General features: G+C 41.8%; 1 protein-coding gene across 1 annotated transcript in view; it reads right to left on the reverse strand.

Moving 5' to 3' along the window:
* The window catches only part of PHLPP1 (PH domain and leucine rich repeat protein phosphatase 1), a 241,871-nt gene that overhangs the window by 82,347 nt on the left and 138,002 nt on the right, over positions 1–21,522 (reverse strand). The window contains exons 4-6 of the mRNA XM_077492065.1: positions 12,073–12,239; positions 4,850–4,996; positions 3,165–3,395 (exon numbers count right to left, since the gene is read on the reverse strand). Of these exons, the coding sequence (XP_077348191.1) occupies positions 3,165–3,395; positions 4,850–4,996; positions 12,073–12,239 (545 nt within the window). The remainder of the gene's footprint in view (positions 1–3,164; positions 3,396–4,849; positions 4,997–12,072; positions 12,240–21,522) is intronic.

Consider the following 21,522-nt stretch of genomic DNA (forward strand, 5'->3'; position numbering starts at 1 on the left):
GGTAAAATGAACATCTCCTAAACCTAGACAGTCACTGACATCAGCTGTGAATGCCCAGTTAACTAACTGGAAGAAGGGACGTGTCCCCCAAATGTAGTGTCTCCAGTCGGTATTGTGTGACTCTTTGCTCCTTTGGCATCAGCAGCTCTTGATTGACCCCAGCAACAGGGTTTGCCCATAGCCTTCGGATTCCCTTGGCTGACTTCGGCCAGGCTGCGACATCATTTCCGGGCATCATACACAGTCTGAGAGACTGCTGTACAATGGCCCCAACAGTTCCTGTGCCTGCAGATTGGTTCCCCCTTCATCGGACCCCTAGCCCCATGGTAAAGGTGCATAATCTGGATGGGCCCTCCCCACCAGTAGCGTGCCTGTATTTGTTCCACGGCTTTGCACTGGGTTTGCCTTAGCCCGTGTCATCCATGCGGCTCCAGCCTCTGGGTACTGCCAGCTTTTCAATACAAGTCTCTGTATGACCAAACAGACTGCTGTATGCCTTGGCGATTACCATTATGTCTGCTGATCAGTGCTGTTCACACCCCTTTGATTGTTTGTTCTGCCCTCATTTGTTTTTGAGTTCTGGACAGCAGTGGTCACAGCTATATTTACAATTTTATTGGTCTTTCACTTGGTTTCTTGTCTGTGCGCCTGGACATTTATTTTTATTAACTGAGCCAAGACATACATACAATCTTAGCTGTTAATATAAAAACAAAAAAAAAACATTTTAATTGAAGAAAGTGACATTGTTTTTTTTAAACGAGGGGGGGGTTTTCAGGAAGTGACCACTCTGGGCTTCAACAAAATAATGGGCAATAGCAAGAAGAAACAGGGGCAATGCTAGATAAAATTAACAGCACACACCTATTTTGTTGGTAGCATAATTATTAATGTGGAATGTACATTTTGTTAAAGAACATTAACTGCAATCAAACCGCTATGGGTAAAGTTCATTGTACATTGGAAAATGTGGCAAATAAGAATCCCCCAAACAGATAATGGACTTTAATATTAAAGTACAAGGTAAACATATTAGAGTAATGAGGGCTTAAACTTACAAGTAAGGAATATTCCAAAAATTTCTAAGCGCTCAAACTAGTCTTACAGGATATGGGTTTTGTAAACAAAAGTATGGGAAGTGCTTTGCTATGAATAGTTCCTTTTGGAAATAAATCAGTTTTCTTGTTGTGTAAAGTCATCTCTGACTAAAATATACAACACGCACACTACTAGCTGCATGTTTCTGCAGTCTGGAATGTTTGGGGCCTTGGGTTTAAAACTTTCGGGGGGGGGGGGGGGGGGGGGGCGGAGAGACATGGGGACCCGTTTTTGACAGGTCCCCTTCCCCACTTCCAGAGAAGGCATCAAAACCAATCTCGTGAGCCCCTCTCTCCCCCCCCCCCCCCCCCCCCCAAGCGCTGATGAGGTCCCACCCCCTGGGACGTAACGCTTACGGAACCACGTGTCAGCCGCATCCTCCGTTCACACTCATGGCTATTACAATTGTTATTACTGCTGATCCTTGGAACTGGGGAACAGTACAGGAAAATGTAAGTGCAATAGTTTAATAAACTTGTATTTATTTTACTATACAGAGAGCACCATTTTGTATTATTGCCATTGCATGTCCGCACGTTTGGAATTCTGTGGAGCCCATTTTTGAATACATGTGATCTACATTGCTCAGAAGTATATCCCTAGTGTTTCAGATGTTAAAGTGGAACACTACATTTACCCTTTATTAAGGGACTGCTCGTTTGACCCCATTTACGCTCTGGGGTCCATCATATGAGGTGAGCTGCTAGCACTCAATTGGCGGAGGAGATCACTTGGTTGAAGAGAATGTCTCACCGTGCTTGTTTACTAATAGGATCACCATGTATGGACACTTGTTGGTGTTTCTATGGACTTTTCCTGTATATTATTATAAATGTTTTTCTGTGTTTAACCAGTTCCCAATCGGCATGCGACGATGTACGTTGGCAGAATGGCACGGGCAGGCATATTGGCGTACAAGTACGTCCATTTCTATATGCCGCCCTGCCATCGTGTGCACGCTCCGGTCGGGGCCACTGTGAGTCTGGTCGCGGGTCCCATGGCTCTATCGCCAAAAAAAAAAAAAAAAAAAAAAAAAACGCAGAGTTGATCAAATACCACCAAAAGAAAGCTCTATTTATGGGGAAAAAAGGACGTCAATTTTGTTTGGGAGCCACGTTGCACAACCGCGCAATTGTCAGTTAAAGTGACGCAGTGCCGAATCGCAAAAAGTGGTCTGGTCTTAAGCCAGCAAAATGGTCCAGTCTGAAAGTGGTTAACTGTTTTGCGCTGCACTGCTTTTTATTTATTTCTCTGTAAGGATTTGATAAGTTGGTCCCCAGTGTTCAGCTGCTGTCTTTGTGATATATTTATTGCGCCGATTGATTCTCTACTTTATTATTACACAGAAAGCTTTGACTTATTTGTATCAAGGAAGTTTTTTACAGCTTTGGAGAGTGGTTAATAAGTAGCCCTTAAAGCTACTACATAGCTCATCTAAAGGAAACTACTGTGTCGTGCATGCTGTGAAATAAGATTTCTACACAAGTACTGTGTTTCAGAAAATCCCTAGCTATCACACTTCACATTGATAACTTTCTGGGGACTACCATTATCTAGGGAGAATTTTTAAAACCAATAACGGTGTCCCATTTTGTTAAAATAAACATTTTTTTTAAAAGTTGCGGAAAGCCCGCAGTGCACATTTTGTAGTATGCACACATCTATTTTTCTTTATCTGTCATGAGAAACAAAAAATAGTTTAACCGCTTTACCCCCAAGCCTGGTAAAGGCAGACAGAGGATGGAGGCATGGGCTCCCTTCTGCACCCTGTAGAATTGATTGTGCAGCTGTATAGACACTTGGATCACTTCTACAAAAAAGCCCATTGCTGACTGAAATTTTTGATACTGGGATGATGCTTGCAGCAGGTGCAGGCATCAGCCTGGTATAACTACTTCAACCTGAAGATGTGCGAGTACATCCTAAGGCATTGAAATGGCTAATGATTACCAAATGTCTAGCATGCAGAGGTTGCCAACTGTTAAATGCAGAGCTTGGCAGCAACATAAGGGTTTCAGAACGAAGTTGGACAGTGCAAGATCAAAAAACTACAATACAGCCTTTACCTTAAATCCACGTGTTTGATATGAGGAAGCTGTTTGAGGATCTTCAGGTTTAACACCTGCAGAGAATTTCCAGGCATGCACAGTTTGTCAATGGATTGCATTTTCTCCAGTACCTCTGGGATTTCTGTGAATTCGTTGAATGAAAGGCCCAAATAGCTCAGCTGGCTCATTTTCCCCAGCTCTAAAGGCAGTGTTTGGAGATAGTTGCCATCCAGAAGGAATGTCTGCAAGCTAGTAGGTGTAAAAATACAAATTACTACAAAATATGATAAAAGCTTTGGAGATTTCATATGAAAATCGATGTCAGTAGAGCAGAAAGCAAGGTTGCATATTCCTGATGTTTTTGACTTTAGCAATCAAAGCGCTATATAAAATATCTGACCAATATCACATCTGAGCAACAAAAATGCAAACAAAAAAACTGTTACAGATTCTGTAAGACAAGCCAATTAGCTGCCATGAAAAATAATGCTCTTTGGCATTTCCACAAAGGCAGTTTCTACAGGTCTTTAACCACTTCAGTACCAGCCAGTAATATCCTTTCATTACTGTGCTATTGTCGTTTTCAGTGCTGTGATAGTTTGACTTAAAAATACTTTATGCAACAATATCAATTTTTTTTCCGCTTTTTTAAACCAATGAAACTTTTTTGGCAGTAGTAAACCTAAAACCAAAAATGTAATATGCTGCAGTTTACTAATCCTTAGCAGGGGCAGCCCATCCATTAAGGACTAGGCTCCCCCCCCCCACATTCATGCATCCAGCCCCCCCCAATGCAGGACGCCGGATGCAAGGATACCAATGGGGGGGCAGTGTTTTTTTGAAGCATGCGATTAGTGCCAGAGGCTGCGATAGGCTTAAAAATAGGGTGGGGCAGAGAGCTGCTGACTGACAATCAGCAGCTCTCTGCTCAGGTTGCTGTGAGAACCGAATGATCAGCAGTGTTCAACTGCTCGGCTCTCAGTGTTCGGGGTACAGATGTTGCATTCACCTAAGATTTTAATTTTTTTAAGACACACACCTCATACATCTCTTTTAAATAGATTAAATTGGAACTCCCATCAAAAGGTTTTTGTCTTGAATATGGGCAGGGTCTTTGCTGCTATTGGGAAGGTTTCTTTTTTGTGACCACAAAACGATCCAAACGAATCCTGAAAAAAGGTTTTAAGGTTTTCCCATACCCTTTACAATGAAGTCTTACTTTAGTAGGTTCCCCTTCAAATCAAAAGCCTGGCATGTATATAAAAAAAAAAAAAAAAAAAACACTTACTAAAATATATATTGTTTTTAAATCCAATGACATACAAATCAACACTACAAACTCCAAGAAACTAATGAGCAAACAGGATGGAGGCTGGCCATAGACTGAGTGAAATTCTTTCCTGCAACCACCGCAGACAGTGTTGACAGGGGAATCCCTCCCAAGGAGCCAGTACTTTCACCCGGCGGGAGAACTTTCCCTGCTGGAAGAACATAGTATTTATTGCTAGTGTCTAGACCAGCCGCTAGAGATAATCGCATGTAAAAACCAACAGGCTGGTTGTACCCAAGCTGATCGATCAACTTGGGCAAATTGAGGCTGCCCATACATGGTTTGAACCGTCCATGGCAGATTTAAGCCTAACGCACTTATTAATAAGAAAAAAAAAAAAAAAACACTACCATAGCTGATAGCCAATACATACGTATGCATGCCTCCTACTGCAGAAGGTATCTCACGAAGCGCATTACACGAAAGGTTTAGTTCCGTCAGCGTTGGGATACTACAGACCGCAAGTGGAAACTCTCCTAAATTGTTATTGGAAAGATTGAGGCTCCTCAACTTTGTGAATCTGGAAGAAAGCAGCAAAACAAAAACAATAATTACTTTTATTATAGAAAATGTTTAAAGTACTAGTCCAGCTAAAAAGACAAGGCAAAGAATTAGAACTTCTGTCCTGCTTTTTGCTGCTGCATGCGTCTCCATTGAGGAAATGTAACCTCTGCTGTAATTGGAACTATCACGTATACAGCAATCAAGGGGAAATATCTCCCATGGAGACCAGAGCCATCAAAAAAAAAAGTACAGCCGTTCTAGCTCTTCAATACTTAAAAAGAAAAAAAAATAAATATTCAAATGCAAATGATTCGTTTTAACTTTGGCTTGAAAACTGTAGTCAACAATCTTCTAGCCTAATAATCAATGTCCGTACATACAAGCTTAACACTTCAGAAAAGGTGGCCATTTTACAAAGGAAAATAAAATACATTTTAAGCTACCTATTAGGAGACTACTTTGAAGTCTGCAACCGTAGCAAAAAACTTTTTTTGTCTGTGTAAGATGAGGATATAACCCGTTAGGCTTTTACTACTATGGGGCACAATGTCAAAGATTTCTCCCCATTTGATGTCCAGTTGACAAGTTTCACTAGAAAGGAGTTGAAAGAAACATTTTCAACAGAAAAATGGTCAGTAATAGAAAATGTTTTCTAGAAAGCCCATCAATACCGACACTGACGTGGACACTAATGATCAACCAAAATTAAAATTCCTGTGTCAAAACTGAAAATTCAGACTGCACTTCGCCGAAAACAGACAGGTTTGTCAAAATTGCTTTTAAATTTTAATGAATGGGGGGCACAATTTCCGCACTGAAGTCAATATAGGGCGCATTTCCGCACTGTCAATATGGGGTGCGTTTTGGCAAAAGGCTGATAACCCTATGCTTGGCACGATAATTTGTCAGTCGATATATATCGGTACAACCCTAGTGGACACCTGAAGAACGCTGCCTCCTGTGCACAGAAGGAGAGAGAGGGAGTTTTGGGACCAGAAGCTCAGATGACCATGGATTTAGTTGAACAAATGGACCATTGTAGGTGCAGTCATTCTGGAAAGTAACATTAAACAAAAATATTTGACTGTTGCTGTTGAAGATTTTCCCTCACCACCTTACTAATTTTACAGAAAAAAATATGCAAAAAAAAAAAAGTCAAATCACAGCATTCCAAACTTAACTGTATAAAATGTATGTACAAGTTAGCTGCTCTGACCACAAAATGATTCATTTTTGGTTCAGTAATGTTATACTAGATGTGACCACATAGCTAAATGCAATTTTCTGAAGTGACTGTCGGAATTTCAACAGTGTCCAAAAGGAAGTGAATAAAAAGACAGCAGATGAGAGTCTGTCTAATGTGAATGTGTAGCCAGCTCATTTGCTGTTGCCTAACAACTATAAGGACAAGTGTAGAGAAGGGGATAAGATGGAAGGCGGTGCCTGGAAGCCACATGAGTACAATGAAATGGAAAATGAATGGAAGGCTAAACAGGAATGAAAGGATCTTTGTTACTCTGAGATAGATGAAGGAAGCAGTCTTTCAAAGAACAAGTTTATTCCAAACTGCCCTTGATTTACTTCACTAAATCTCAACTGCTAGCTGATTAATACAAAAACCTAGTGATATTCGCAGTGCAAGAGGAAAAGTTTTGAGAATTTTTATCACCTGCAAAGAAATTAAATATTTTTTTAAACAGGTATTTTTCCATAAACTGCAACCATCTCCAAAAGGGGTAACTTTTGCAGTCACTTGAGTCTGTAACAGATTGCGTGTAAATGTGCTGTGCTGAAAATCTATACAAAATATCAAAGCATTGCAATAAAAATCAGAGTTGGAGTGCTTAAAGCGGAATTGCCCCCTTTTGGGAGGAGCTCCAGACAAATCCCAGTAGTACAAAATCACGCTTGAATAAAAAATGTGCTCCAAGCAAAGAGATGCAATCCTCCACCTTCCCCTGGAACCCTCCTTTCACACGGGGCGGATCAGTTCTGATCCGCCCCATGGATGTCCGCTTGCTCAGCGGGGATCACTCCGCCGATCCCCGCTGAGCAGGGAGATGACAGCTCCGTCTCTGCACACTGCGCAGGGACGGACCTGTCACAGCGCCGCTCTCCCCTATGGGAGATCGGATGACGACGGACCGCAGTGCCCGTCGTCATCCGATCCGATCCGCAGACGGATGGAAAAATAGCTTTTTCCTCCGTTACACTTTTTCGGATCGGAGCGGGTCGGATGTCAGCGGACATGTCACCGCTGACATCCGACGCTCCATAGACCTCTATGGAGCACCCGTTCAGGTCCGCCTAAAAAACTGACAGGCGGGCCTGAACGGCACGTCGGTGTGAAAGAGGCCTAGTAAATGTACACTTTAAAAAGTTTGTACCCCATTCTAAAAACGTGAAAAACGAAACTAATGATTTTAAAATAGTTTTTCATAATGTAGCAACAGCCACACAAGGTAGGACAACCAACATTAAGAGGGGATTTATTCTGCCAAAGAAAATACACTTTTGCACACTGGTATTGACTAGCATTGCAGTGTATCCTCTTCTCCATCAGTTTCTCTCCATCACATGTCCCCCTCCATCAGCACTGGGGTCACAGGGAAGGGGCAAACAAGGATGTTGCGCAGACAACTAATGTACTCTGATAAACCTGAGGCATGATGGTTGAAGGGTTATCCTGGGGCTGGCTTACAATTTTTGTTTGCCAGTGTCGAATCCTGCTGTAGGTGGCAGTTTAACCTGACAGTACCTGAATTTCTGTGTCCCTCAATGAATGAGAAGGGGGGTGGGGGAGGGGGGGGGGAAATACAATTATAGTTTTAAACTTTCGTTTTAATTTAGTTTTACCCAAATCTCAAATATTAAAAAATCTTTAAAAAAACGAAAATAAAAAAAAAACAAAAAAAAAACAACATGCTTCTTTCTCAAAAGGCAAGTAGAAGTGAAGTTTCCTCAAAGCTTGAACTGTATATTCTGCAATCTGAATTGGACTGCAAGGATTTATGTAAACATAAAAATGTATTCCAAGCCTTTTCAAAGACTTAGTAACATTTCTTCCAAAGGACCACCAACAGCGCATGGGTATATGACAGACTTATCTCAGCAATCCACAATGGTCTCAGGTAAACTTGAAGGAAAACTTCATTCAGAATTTAATGAGAGAACAGAACATGGGACTTTTTTTTTATTTCACAAAAATAAAATAAGTTGTGATTTCAGTTTGCAGCCAGCTATTTTTAAGTTGCATCCTCCTAATCATAGCAGGCATTTATTCTGTAGACAGGCAGGATTTCTCAGAAACCCAGAACATAAATTACAGGTAGTCTGCAGGAATGCCCTTGGTTTAATGCACTGATAGTTTGGCATATGACATTGCTCATATAAAGGAATGTCACGGATGCAAATACATAAATAAGGAGGTCTAATTTAGTCTACATACTTGCCCAACTCCAGGACTCAAACACTGAAGTCACAGACACCCTGGAAGTAGCATTTTCCATACGTTAAGAATGGCAGCATGCCATAACATTTAATGTATAAGCTGCTTCTTTAAAGTGAATCTTCCCCTGAAAACCAACTCCTCACTTCTAAAGGATACCTAGAGAGCTCAGCCTGTGCAGACTGGGATGTGCACACATTCATGGAGGCATAGCCTTTCATTCATAAATGGAGGAGAGGTGGACCTAAATGCATCATTGAGAGGCCCTCCAGTTTTAATCAGAAGCAGCGGCAGCCTCCCGAAGATGTTGCAGGAGAAAATGGCAGCGCATGACCCGAGCTGTGCCAGCAAAGAAGTGGCTCTCTCAGCAGGACAACGAAGGATGGAAAGTGCTCAGATACAGCAATCCAAAATAAACTCCCAAGCGTTTTACAGTAAACATCCAAAGAAGGCCACACACTGATATCAGCTTACAGCAGCTGGCCGATCCCCTTTTGCTGCACCAGCCAATGAAAATGGCAGAAAACCAGCACACCGAAGACGCTGGCATAGGACAAGGACTATCAAAGGAAAGAGGAGTATTCCTAATTCTGCTTTAAAGCTGCCCATACACTATACAGATAGCACAATCTCCCTTAGATCAACCAATTAGGGCAGGGATCTCAAACTATGACTCTTGGGCCACACGCGGTCCACAGTAACGTGTGTCTCATTTAAATCATGTGTTTCCATGGTGCGGTCTTGGTTGCCAGCACAACAACCACCTTGATACTGAGAAACCAGAACACATGGCACCAGTTGTCGCTACGCTAAGCTGCTGACAGCCAGCCTGTCTGTACCATGAAAATGACTGACTGATCCAGGAAAGCAGGATTCTGGGTCACCCTAGAATTCAGAAGGGGACCTGCTCTACCTCCATTCCTCTGTTCAGATCTGCTCCGACTCCCACCCCATGCCATGTTGCTACTTGTGCTTAAAGTGGATGTAAACCCGATTCATGAAATGTGAGCTGGGCACATACAGTTGTGCTCATAAGCTTACATATCTTGGCAGAATTTATGATTTCTTGGCCATTTTTCAGAGACCATGAATGATAACACAATAACTTTTCTTTCACTTATGGTTAGTGTTTGGCGGAAGCCATTTATTATCAACTGTGTTTACTCTTTAAATCATAATGGCAACAGAAACTACCCAAATGACCCTGATCAAAAGTTTATATACCCCAGTTCTTAATACCATGTAGTATTGCCCCCTTTAACATCAATGATAGCTTGAAGTCTTGTGGTATTTGTGGATGAAGCTCTTTATCTTCTCAGATGGTAAAGGTGCCCATTCCTCATGGCAAAAAGCCTCCAGTTCCTGTAAATTCGTGGGCTGTCTTGCATGAACTGCACGTTTGAGATCTCCCCAGAGTGGCTCAATGATATTGAGGTTAGGAGACATGTGTCCACTCCAGAACCTTCACTTTATTTTGCTGTAGCCAATGACAGGTCGATTTGGCCTTGTGTTTTGAATCATTGTCATGTTGGAATGTCCAAGTACATCCGGGTACACGCAGCTTCCTGGCTGATGAATGCAAATGCTCCTCCAGTATTTGATAACATACTGCATTCATCTTGCCATCAATTTTGACCAAATTTCCTGTGCCTTTGTAGCCCATACATCCCCAAAACATCAACGATCCACCTCCATACTTTTCATCATAGACTCCTCTCCAAATTAAGTGTTTATTGTTGTGGCCAAAAAGCTCAATTTTGGTCTCATCACTCCAAATGACTGTCAAAAGGTTTGAGGCTTGTCTGTGCTGTTTGGCATATTGTAAGTGGGATACTTTGTGGCATTTGCATAGTAATGGCTTTCTTCTGGTGTCTCGACCATGAAGCCCATCTTTCTTCAAGTGCCTCCATCTTAAAACAACCACACCACATGTTTTCAGAAAAGTCCCTTTATTTCATCTGAAGTTATTTGTGGGTTTTTCTTTGCATCCCAAACAATTTTCCTGGCAGTTGTGGCTGAAATTTTAGTTGGTCTACCTGACCGTGGTTTGGTTTCAACAGAACCCCTAATTTTCCCCTTCTTGATTAGAGTTTGGCATTCTCAATTCCTTGGATATCTTTTCATATCCCTTTCCTGTTTTATACAGTTCAACTTCCTTTTCCCACAGATCCTTTGACAATTCTTTTGCTTTCCCCATGACTCAGAATCCAGAAATGTCAGTGCAGCACTGGGTGAAAGGTGTGAGGTTGCAAGGGGTCTCTCAGGAGTCCAGAAACGCATTGACCTTTTTATACACACACTAATTACAAGCAAACAGATCACAGGTGAGGATGGTTACCTTTAATAGCCATTCAAACCCCTTTGTGTCAACTTGTGTGCATGTTATCAGGCCAAAATCACCAGGGTATGTAAACTTTTGAACAGGGTCATTTAGGTAGTTTTTGTTGGCATTAGGATTTAAAAAGGATAAACAAAGTTGATTGATAATAAATGGCTTTGGCTAAACACTAAGGGCCGGTTCACACTGCAGGCGAGGCGAGGCGACTCAGACTTGCCTCGCCGCGACCTCGGCGGCGACTTGCAAATGACTTCTGTATAGAAGTCAATGCAAGTCGCCCCGAGGTCGCCCGAAAGTAGCACAGGAACCTTTTTTCTGAGTCGGAGCGACTCGAGTCGCTCCTCTCAGAACGGTTCCATTGTACAGAACGGGGGCGACTTGCGGGAGCGAGGCGAGGCGAGTTGTGTCGCCTCGCATCGCCCGCTGTGTGAACCGGCCCTAACCATGAATGAACGAAACGTTTTTGTGTTTATATTCTCTGAAAATGGCCAAGAAATCAAATTCTGCCAAGTTATGTAAACTTACAGTATGAGCACAACTGTATATCTGTAGTGTTTTCATATCGCTTTCCAAAGGCGCAAGTTCTATGGCTTTTTCCTGCTCTGTTCTTCTGTTATCTGCATACATGATAAAACCAGCCTGAAATTTGTGGCAGGGTGGGTGCTATAATTAGATTAGCAGACAGCTGGTTAATTCACAGCACAGCTTTGAAGAGGGGGGTGTGCCTTTCCTCCAATCAGCTGTCTCAGTGTGTATAGCAAGACTCCCCTCCCCCTGTTGGAACAGGAAGAGAAAATTCTAATAGGACGTGCACTTTCTAAACAGTATATAAAGCTGAAGACTGAAGATATAGATGTAAAAAACGTATGTAGGGAGATTGCTTTCATCCCTGTGTATCATCTGAGACTGTTAACTTCACTGGGTATATGTAAGGGTTTATATCCACTCTAAGAGATATTACATACAGGGGAAATCAGATGTGAACAGGGCCGTAAATATACGATGTGGCCCTTGTACTGAAAAGTTGAGACCCCTAATCTAGAGAAAGGGCATACATTGGTATGAATTTTCAGTATTAACTTTAATGAGCTACAATACCAAGTTAAACAGGTACATGGGGTTGCAGCTAAACCCTGAAATCACTACTTCTGGTGCTGACAAAAGTGGAGCATGTATAACCTGTGTGTGAACACCACAATTTGTAGTCAAACATGAAAAACAGCAAGCGGCAAGTACGTATTTTTTGGAACATTGATGCATGTGGAGAGCTCAAGAAAAAGAAGGGCAATTTTTTTTTTTTTTTTACCTTTGAAGGTCATCAAGAGTTCCCTCATCAGCAGAGTAAGGGCTAAGCCGGAGAACATTTTGCTTCAAGTTCAGATGGGTAAGATCTTGGCTGTAAAACAGGTTTTCAGGAAGGTGCTCCAAATTACAACAGGACAGGTCCACAGAACTGATCCTTTGGGAAACAATCTAAGGGGGGGGAGAGAGACACATGAAACTATCCTTAGCAACAAGCACAAAATACATTATAGCTAGGCATGTACAAAACCCTCCATAAAAAACAAGTTTGTGACAACATTAATATCTTCAACAAAAAAGGTTTTAAATCGGCTTGGCTCTGAAACAGGCAAACACGGTAAAATAGTTTAGAATTCTCATACACTAGTTTACATTATATAGGTTAAGTGAAACCATACTTTGCCCATTAGCCCCATGTACACTGACACATACATATTTGAGTAGCTTTACAGTCAAATTGAACTCTTGAGTTGGGGGGGGGGGGGGGGTGAAGTTGGCATTCCTGTCATTTTTTTTAATGTGGCCTGTACCACTTTAAGAGACTGGAAAGTTACAGACGTTCTAACTTTTCCAGTCTACACACTAAATATTTTTAAAAACAAAAACAGATCCACCTGAATTACTCAGCCTTCTGGATATGTGTTTACCCAATAGATTTGAGCTTCTATTGGGAGATGTCAAGCTGTCTATTGTTTGTTCCACCCATTATAGTTTTTTTTGGGGGGGGGGGGGGGCTTTGCACCCCAATGTATATTAAACAGGACTTTGTAATAAAATTTGTCATGTTTGTAAGTTTATTCCGATGGAAGGTTTTAGCACCAATTAAAATCCAATTTTTTCTTCTTTGATTTGTTTTTCCACACAGGATTTTTTTTCCCCTGAATCAACTGATTGATGGACAAAACTTTAGGGTAACAACCATGGTTATACTGCTACTTACAGGAGAAAGTAACACAAACTGAGGGCCATCCCTAGAGAATATAACCCCTCCCACCTGCTTAGTTGTAGCAAGCAGTCCAAAGAAAAGCATATGCGGAGCAATGGTTCTGTTAATGGACTACAAGAACATATCGTTCTTGGAAGAATCCAGCTTATGGTAAAAAGCTATCAGGGGACATCCAAAAGCAATCTAAACAGAGGGGTGGGCACAACAACAAGATTAACCCCATAACAGAGGGAAAACAAGGGTATAAAATATCCACTTGTAGAACTTTTTTGCCGAAACAAACATTCACAAATGCAGCAATACTGATCTTCTAAATCTTGAAGTATGTGAAAAAGTAGACCAAGCTAGACTGATAGAATGAGGGGAAAGCACCTTATTTCTCAACTCATAGGCATGCACAAAATCCTGTTGAATTCACTTAGAAATGGTGGACATGCAAGCAGGAGAACTTCTACTAGAACCTTCTGCAATTAAATTTTTTTTTTTTTTTTTTTTTTTTAAATCCAGGGAATAGGTCTGCCTAAACTAAATGGCCAAAAAGTAGATCCCGACACCCCTGACCACATGCATGCAATGGAGAGAAATCTACTTGGTGGTAGAGCTGCAATCGTTATCACAAGCTTGACTAAAGTGTTTCACAATTCTTTCTATGCAAAGAATTCTCTTTGCTCTTCTGAAGCCACAGCCCTCAAAAGAAAGGAAGAAAAAAAACTGGGCAGTCTGCCAAGAATCAAAACATTCTTTATCAGTTGAACTTCAGTATAAACAGTGTAACAATTTGTCAATGGAATAGACTAAGTGAAAAAAAGTTTAACCACTAAACCTTTTTCTAACATTTGTTGAGTTCAAGTTAAAATATATATATATATTTTTTTTTTTTAGTAGACACCCTAGAGAACAAAATGGTGGTTGTTACAATATGTTATGTCACTCTGTATTTGCGCATCGGTCATTCAAATGCAATTTTTTTGAAAAAAATATTTTAATGAATTAAAAAAAAAAAAAAAAAAACTAACCAGTAAAGTTAGCCCATTTTTTTTTGTATAATGTGAAAGATTTTACGTCACGAGAATCGTGATCTTTTTATTCTAAGCAAAAAAAAAAAATCTTGATTCTCATTTTGGCCAGAATCGTGCAGCTCTACTTGGCGGTAACTCTTATTTGACACAAGACTTAAATATCCTCATTAAGGTAAAAAACATGCTTACCTTTCAAGCTGAAGCGAAGGCCACTACAAACCAGGAAATGTCCAGAAAGGTCTCAAAACAATGCTAGATTTAAATACCATGGATAGAGTGGGGGCCAAACGGGGAGCAAAATGTGAAGTACGAATGAAGCAGGAGTCAGAACTAGAAAATGCATTTCTTGGAGAAAATGTGTGGGAATGCTGAATAGCTGAATTGCTAAAGCTAACTGGATGAATAGCTTAAATCCATAAGAAAGTTGAAGAAGTGAGAATAGTTGGAAAAGTAGGAATGGTTTTAAAATAAACATGAATTTCATAAAAAAAAAAAAATTAACACCACTAATGTATGAAATATGTTGAATATTTAAAGGTTTTTTGAAAAGCTTTTTAAACATTAATCCCCACACCTAATGAGTGAGAAACAGTGAGAGAACCCTTCAAACAAGCCTTAATAAAGCAATAACAGTGCATGCTATGAAACTAGACAAAAATACCTACATTTTGATGTATACATTGTGAATGACAAGTATAATAAGATCATTTTTTAAGGCTCTGTGCTCTAGCTATGACATCATCCACTCTAAGCAGCCCAATACACACTGTTTAATCGATAACATTTCCTGAACTGATCACTAATCTTAAACAGCTTTTTCACAAAAACCGTAAAAGATATCAAACTAAAAAGATATAGCCAGATAGCTGAATATTTTGTGAACATTTTAAAGCTGAAACTTTTGGGAGCGAAAGAAGATTAAGGATTTGAAGCATGCTCTTATTCACTTCAATGTTAAAAAAAGTTTTAAAATATTAAGCTTTTTAACAAGTATAAATAGTAGAAAAAAAAAAAAAGTTAAAGTCCCATCATTAACTGAAAGAGCTGAACATTTTAAAAAAGTTGAATGGTTTTAATAGCTGAAAGTATGCAGAAGTTACGCAGAGCCCAACATACGGAATAATAAAATTAAAAATAAATAAAAACAAATAGTGGGACTGCTGAAGCATTCCCACTAATTATTGGCAAGAGGACACCGAAAAATAGATAGGGTGGATAACTAGCCCTTGATGGTGACCAGAGGCAAACTTTCTTCTTCGCAAAACTGAAAGAAGGAAAACGCAGCCTATAAAAAAAGTAACTAGGGAAATCCTCAGAAAGGCATACCAATGAAAATAGGTTTTCGACATCTTACCAAATCCTGCAGGAAGTAGATTTAGGCGTCTAACATTGTTGGAATAACTGAAACAACTGTCTCCCAGAACCTGAATTTAACCACTTGCTTACTGGGCACTTAAACCCCCCTCAGTCCCAGACCAATTTTCAGCTTTCAGTGCTCTCACATTTTGAATGACAATTACTCAGTCATGCAACACTGTAACCAAATGATTTTTTTGTCCTTTTCTTCATACCAATAGAGCTTTCTTTTGGTGGTATTTGATCACCTCTCGGTTTTTTATTTTCTGCGCTATAAATGAAAAAAGACCGAAAATTTTGAAAAAAAATTTATTTTTCTTCGTTTCTGTGACAAAATTTAGCAAATTAGCAATTTTTCTTCATAAATTTTGGGCACAATTTATACTACTACACATCTTTGGTAAAAATAACCCAAATTTTTGCATATTATATGATCTGTGTGAAATTTATAGAGTCTACAAGCTATGGTGCAAATCATAAAGATTTGCAAAAAAAGATCACATCTGATGTACTAAGGCCTATCTCCATTCTTGAGACCCTAACAAGCCAGGAAAGTACAAATGCCCCCCAAATGACCCCTTTTTGGAAAGTAGACATTCCAATGTATTTAGTAAGAGGCATGGTTAGTTATTTTAAGTTGTCATTTTTTCCCATAATTCTTTGCAAAATGACGATTTTTTTTTTTTTCACAAAATTTTCATTGTAATAGCTTATTTCTCCCACACGGAATGTGCATACCACAAATAACACCCCAAAATACATTCTTCTACTCCTCCTGAGTATAACGATACCACATGTGTGAGACTTTTACACAGCCTGACCACATACAGAGGCCTAATTTTGAAGTAGCACCTTCAGGCATTCTAGGAGCATAAATTACACATTTAATTTCTCAACCACCTATTACAGTTTTGAAGGCCCTGGAACACCAGGGCAATGGAAACGTCCAGAAAATGACCCCATTTTGGAAAGCTAACACCCCAACGTATAATCTATGAGGCATAATGAGTCTTTTCAATGGTTCATTTTTTTCCAGAAGTTTTCGGAAAATGTGGAAAAAAATGAAAACGCATTTTTTTTTACACAAAGTTGTCCGTTTATAAGATATTTCCAACGCATAGCATTTACATAGCAAAAATAACACCCCAAAATACGTTCTACTACTCCTCCTGAGTATAACGATACCAAATGTGTGAGACTTTTACACAGCCTGACCACATACAGAGGCCTAATTTTGAAGTAGCACCTTCAGGCATTCTAAGAGCATAAATTACACATTTCATTTCTCAATCACCTATTACAGTTTTGAAGGCCCTGGAACACCAGGGCAATGGAAACGTCCAGAAAATGACCCCATTTTGGAAAGCTAACACCCCAACGTATAATCTATGAGGCATAATGAGTCTTTTCAATGGTTCATTTTTTTCCAGAAGTTTTCGGAAAATGTGGAAAAAAATGAAAACGCATTTTTTTTTACACAAAGTTGTCCGTTTATAAGATATTTCCAACGCATAGCATTTACATAGCAAAAATAACACCCCAAAATACGTTCTACTACTCCTCCTGAGTATAACGATACCAAATGTGTGAGACTTTTACACAGCCTGACCACATACAGAGGCCTAATTTTGAAGTAGCACCTTCAGGCATTCTAAGAGCATAAATTACACATTTCATTTCTCAATCACCTATTACAGTTTTGAAGGCCCTGGAACACCAGGGCAATGGAAACGTCCAGAAAATGACCCCATTTTGGAAAGCTAACACCCCAACGTATAATCTATGAGGCATAATGAGTCTTTTCAATGGTTCATTTTTTTCCAGAAGTTTTCGGAAAATGTGGAAAAAAATGAAAACGCATTTTTTTTTACACAAAGTTGTCCGTTTATAAGATATTTCCAACGCATAGCATTTACATAGCAAAAATAACACCCCAAAATACGTTCTACTACTCCTCCTGAGTATAACGATACCACATGTGTGAGACTTTTACACAGCCTGACCAAATACAGAGGCGCAACATGCAAGAAACACCGTCGGCGTTCCAGGGACACATAGCCTGCACATACCAAGAATTACACCCCCAAATACATTATGCTGAGCAAAGGGTAAAGAAAAGATTACCTGTGGTTTTAGAAGCGCAGTTGTCCACAGGAGGATATCACTGGTCCAGGCAGCAGGCAGGGACTTGGTCAGCAACAGCGAACACAGTTTTTCAGGCAGCAGGCAGGGATACTGTCCATATTACAGTCCAGGGTTAGTGCAGAGATGTCAGCAGTGCCAAAAATATTGGTCCTGGTAGTAGGCAGGTCCTTGTGGTGTGGTCAGTGCGGCATGATGGCAGTAAGTCCTACAGGCAGCAGACAAAAGTAGAGCCTCGTTCAGGACAGAATGGGGATAGGGGTAGAGGCTTCTCCCTCCCAAATCTCTTTGAAGCCTCCGAGTCTCCAGACCCTAATCTAGGAATAAGAAAACAAAGAAAATTGTTTTCTTCTTCCAGAAAAACTATACTGGAGCCCCTCACATATGTGAGACCCCGTGTTGAATCCCACTAGTCCAGTTGCAGAATACAAGATCAGTCCAAGAGGCAGGCAAATATCGTGGTCAAACAGTCCAAGGTCAGTTCCAGATCAGGCAGAGATATATACAGAATCGTTAGACAGAAGCATGGTCGAATAACAGTCCAGGGTCAGTTCCAGATGAGGCAGAGGTATGTACAGAATCGTTAGGCAGAAGCGTGGTCGAATAACAGTCCAGGGTCAGTTCCAGATCAGGCAGCGGTATGTACAGAATCGGCAGGCATAAGAGTGGTCAAATAACAAGCCAGGGTCCGTTACAGAGCAGGCAGTGGCATAAGGGGTGTGAAGGTGTATGAAGGCAGGAACTGAGGATTATGTTTACCATACTTCACTAAAAATTTATTGAAGTATGGTAACGCCGAAAACAGTCGCCTATACAGAGGCCTGGTTGGGAAGGACATTGTGCACAATAATAAGATGTGTCTTTTCTGACTCCTGCTTTGGTACACACCTTACATCTTTTTTGGCGTCTTTTGCCTGCTGGTGTGGGGGGAATTTTATCCGGAAAGTGGCGCTCGGAGAGTCGACTTACAACGTCTGATCGGATATTTTCTGGTGGGCCGTTTGGGAAAATAAGGGCTGTGAAAACTTCCTCCTGGTAGCCAAAGAAACGTTTGGGGTTTTGGGTGGCGTTGCTGTAAATTACATATGAATTGTAAATGGCCAATTGAAAAAAATAAATTACTACTTTTTTGTACCAATGATATGTCCGTCTTGAGACCAGATATGGTTCCATCATTTGGTCGTTGAAGTCGACTCCTCCCATGAACAAATTATACTCTGAAATACATTTGGGTTTCTTTACGGGGCCATTCCTTCTGGGGATTTCTACGAAGGTATCGTTGTGGATAGAAGATAACATGTACACATCTCTTCTGTCCCTCCACTTCACTGCCAGAACCTCCTTGTTTCTTAGACTTGCGGTTTCTCCTTTCCGCAGCTTCTTGTTCACCAGACTTTGAGGAAAGCCCTTCCGGTTCTTTTTTACAGTGCCACATGCTGGCGTCTTCTTCCAGTGAAGGTTGTGGAACAGGGGCAGAGATGTGTAGAAGTTGTCTACATAGAGGTGGTAGCCTTTATCCAGTAGGGGGTATATGAGGTCCCAAACAATTTTTCCGCTGGATCCCAAATAATCCGGACAATTAGGGGGCTGTAGCTGGGTGTCCTTCCCTTCGTACACCTTGAAGGAATATGTGTACCCTGTGGCTCGGTCACATAATTTGTAGACCTTCACCCCATAGCGGGCCCTTTTGCTGGGCATAAATTGCTTCATCCTAAGCCTGCCACTAAATTTAATAAGGGACTCATCCACACATATGTGTTGGTCCGGGGTAAACAATTTGGGGAATATTTCTGAAAAATAATTTAGTATTGGTCGAATTTTGTAAAGGCGGTCAAAATTTGGATCATTTCGTGGAAGGCATTGGGAATTGTCACTGAAATGTAAGAACCTCAGGATCATCTGATATCTGTGTCTGGGCATTACCGCGGAGAAGAGCGGTGAGTGGTGGAGGGGGTGGGTTGACCAGTAGGTACGTAATTGGTTTTTTTTGTTGAGTCCCATATTAAATGTGAGGCCTAAAAAAAGCTTGAACTCCTCCACCGTTAGGTCTCTCCATTCGTAGGGACGGGCATAATAGGAGGTTGGATTTTGAAAAATACATTGTTGTGCATACAGGTTGCACTGGGCCACAATTGACGCCAACATGTCCTCCGTAAAAATTAAATTAAAAAAATCGATGGGGCTAAAATTCTCCGTGTCCACCTGGACTCCTGGCTGGGCGGTGAAAGGGGGAACATTGGCCTCTCCTGAATTAGGAGGAAGCCACAAGGGGTTCTGAAGGGCATAGGGAAGGCCAGCATGGCTCCTAACCCTTTGGGGCTGAGATGACACCCCACTGGTACTTGGCCTTTCTTGCTGGGGCACTGCGGTGCTGGTGGACGGCATTGCGGTGCTGGTGGACGGCACTGCGGTGCTGGTGGACGGCACTGCCTCACTAGAACGCCTTCGCTTGATGGGCCGGATATCTTCCTCCTCGGATTCATCAGTCAGTGTTTCACTGCTGAGGACTGGCTCATAAGTTACGTCGGCTTCAGAATCCGAATCCGAAAAGGAATCGGAAGAGGAGAGCTCCCCGTTGCTCTCGTCGGCCGCGGAAATAATTTGGTACGCCTCCTCAGCGGAAAAGACGCGTTTAGCCATTGTAGCACTGATGGGCACTGATGAGGTGGCACAGATGGGCGTTTTTGAGGTGGCACAGATGGGCGCTTTTGAGGTGGCACAAATGGACACTGATGGGTCGGCACAGATGTGCACTGATTTATTGCACAGATGTGCAGATTTGTTGCACGGATGTGCACTGATGAGGCGGCAGATGGGCACTGCTGAGGCGGCAGATGGGCACTGCTGAGGCGGCACAGATGGGCACTGCTGAGGCGGCACAGATGGGCACTGCTGAGGCACAGATGGGCACCGATTGGTACAGATGGGCACCGATTGGCACTGGCTGGCACTGGTGGGCACTGGCGGGCACTGGCGGGCACTGGCGGTGCACAGATGGAGCACTGGCGGTGCACAGGTGGGCACAGGCGGGCACAGGCGGGCACAGGTGGGCACTGGCAGGCACTGGCAGGGTAGATCTGGGCACTGGCAGGGCACTGGCAGGGTAGATCTGGGCACTGGCAGGGCACTGGCAGGGTAGATCTGGGCACTGGCAGGGCACTGGCAGGGTAGATCTGGGCACAGGTGGGGTTTTTATCCGTTTACTGACAATTTTACACTCACAAGGCACATTCGGTCTCCTCACACGCTATCGCTGTGTGAGGAGACACGTTTGGCAATGGGTGATGATCTCATTTGTTTACATTTGAGATCATCACCCATTGGAGGAGGCGATCGCGCTGTAAACGGCCGCTGTGATTGGCCGTTTACAGCGATCTGTGATTGGCTGTGTCCAGCGGACACGGCCAACACAGATTTTCCCCGATGCGCGCTCCCGGGAGCGCGCGGGGAACTCTTAAAGGGGACGACGTCAATAGACGTAGTCCTGAAAATTGAGATCCGCGCTATACACGTCATTTTACTATAGCGCGGATCTCAAGTGGTTAAACAGCCATGCTCTCAAAGCCAAAGTTTGAAATGCAGGGTGGAAGGTCAGTCCTTGAGACAACAGATCTGGCCATTCTGATAGGGGCTGGCTAAAATCTGAACATAGGCTCGGAGAGAGCAGCCAATAGGGAGGTATAAAAATAAAAAAATAAAATGACGGGAATGCCACCCCTTCAAAAATTCTTTGAAGTACATGAGGTAAAAGGTTTTAGTAGAGGGAAGGCATAAATCTGTTGAATCAAGACGCTACCGGATGAGCACACAGCATCCTCCAACAGACTCCAGAATACCTCCCAATGTTCAACTGAACCTGGACCAGATGGAAAATCAGAAAGAGGGTCTATTGAAGCAATCGACAGACTCAACTTTAGGATATAGATTTTTCTAGAAACCATCAACCCTAAAACAGTCAGTTCAGAAATCTGCCCCAACCCTGCCATCTGGC

Source organism: Lithobates pipiens, unplaced genomic scaffold (genome assembly GCF_037356315.1).
Source record: "Lithobates pipiens isolate NorthernLeopardFrog02 unplaced genomic scaffold, aLitPip1_a1.2 Scaffold_19, whole genome shotgun sequence".
Lineage (NCBI taxonomy): Eukaryota > Metazoa > Chordata > Amphibia > Anura > Ranidae > Lithobates > Lithobates pipiens.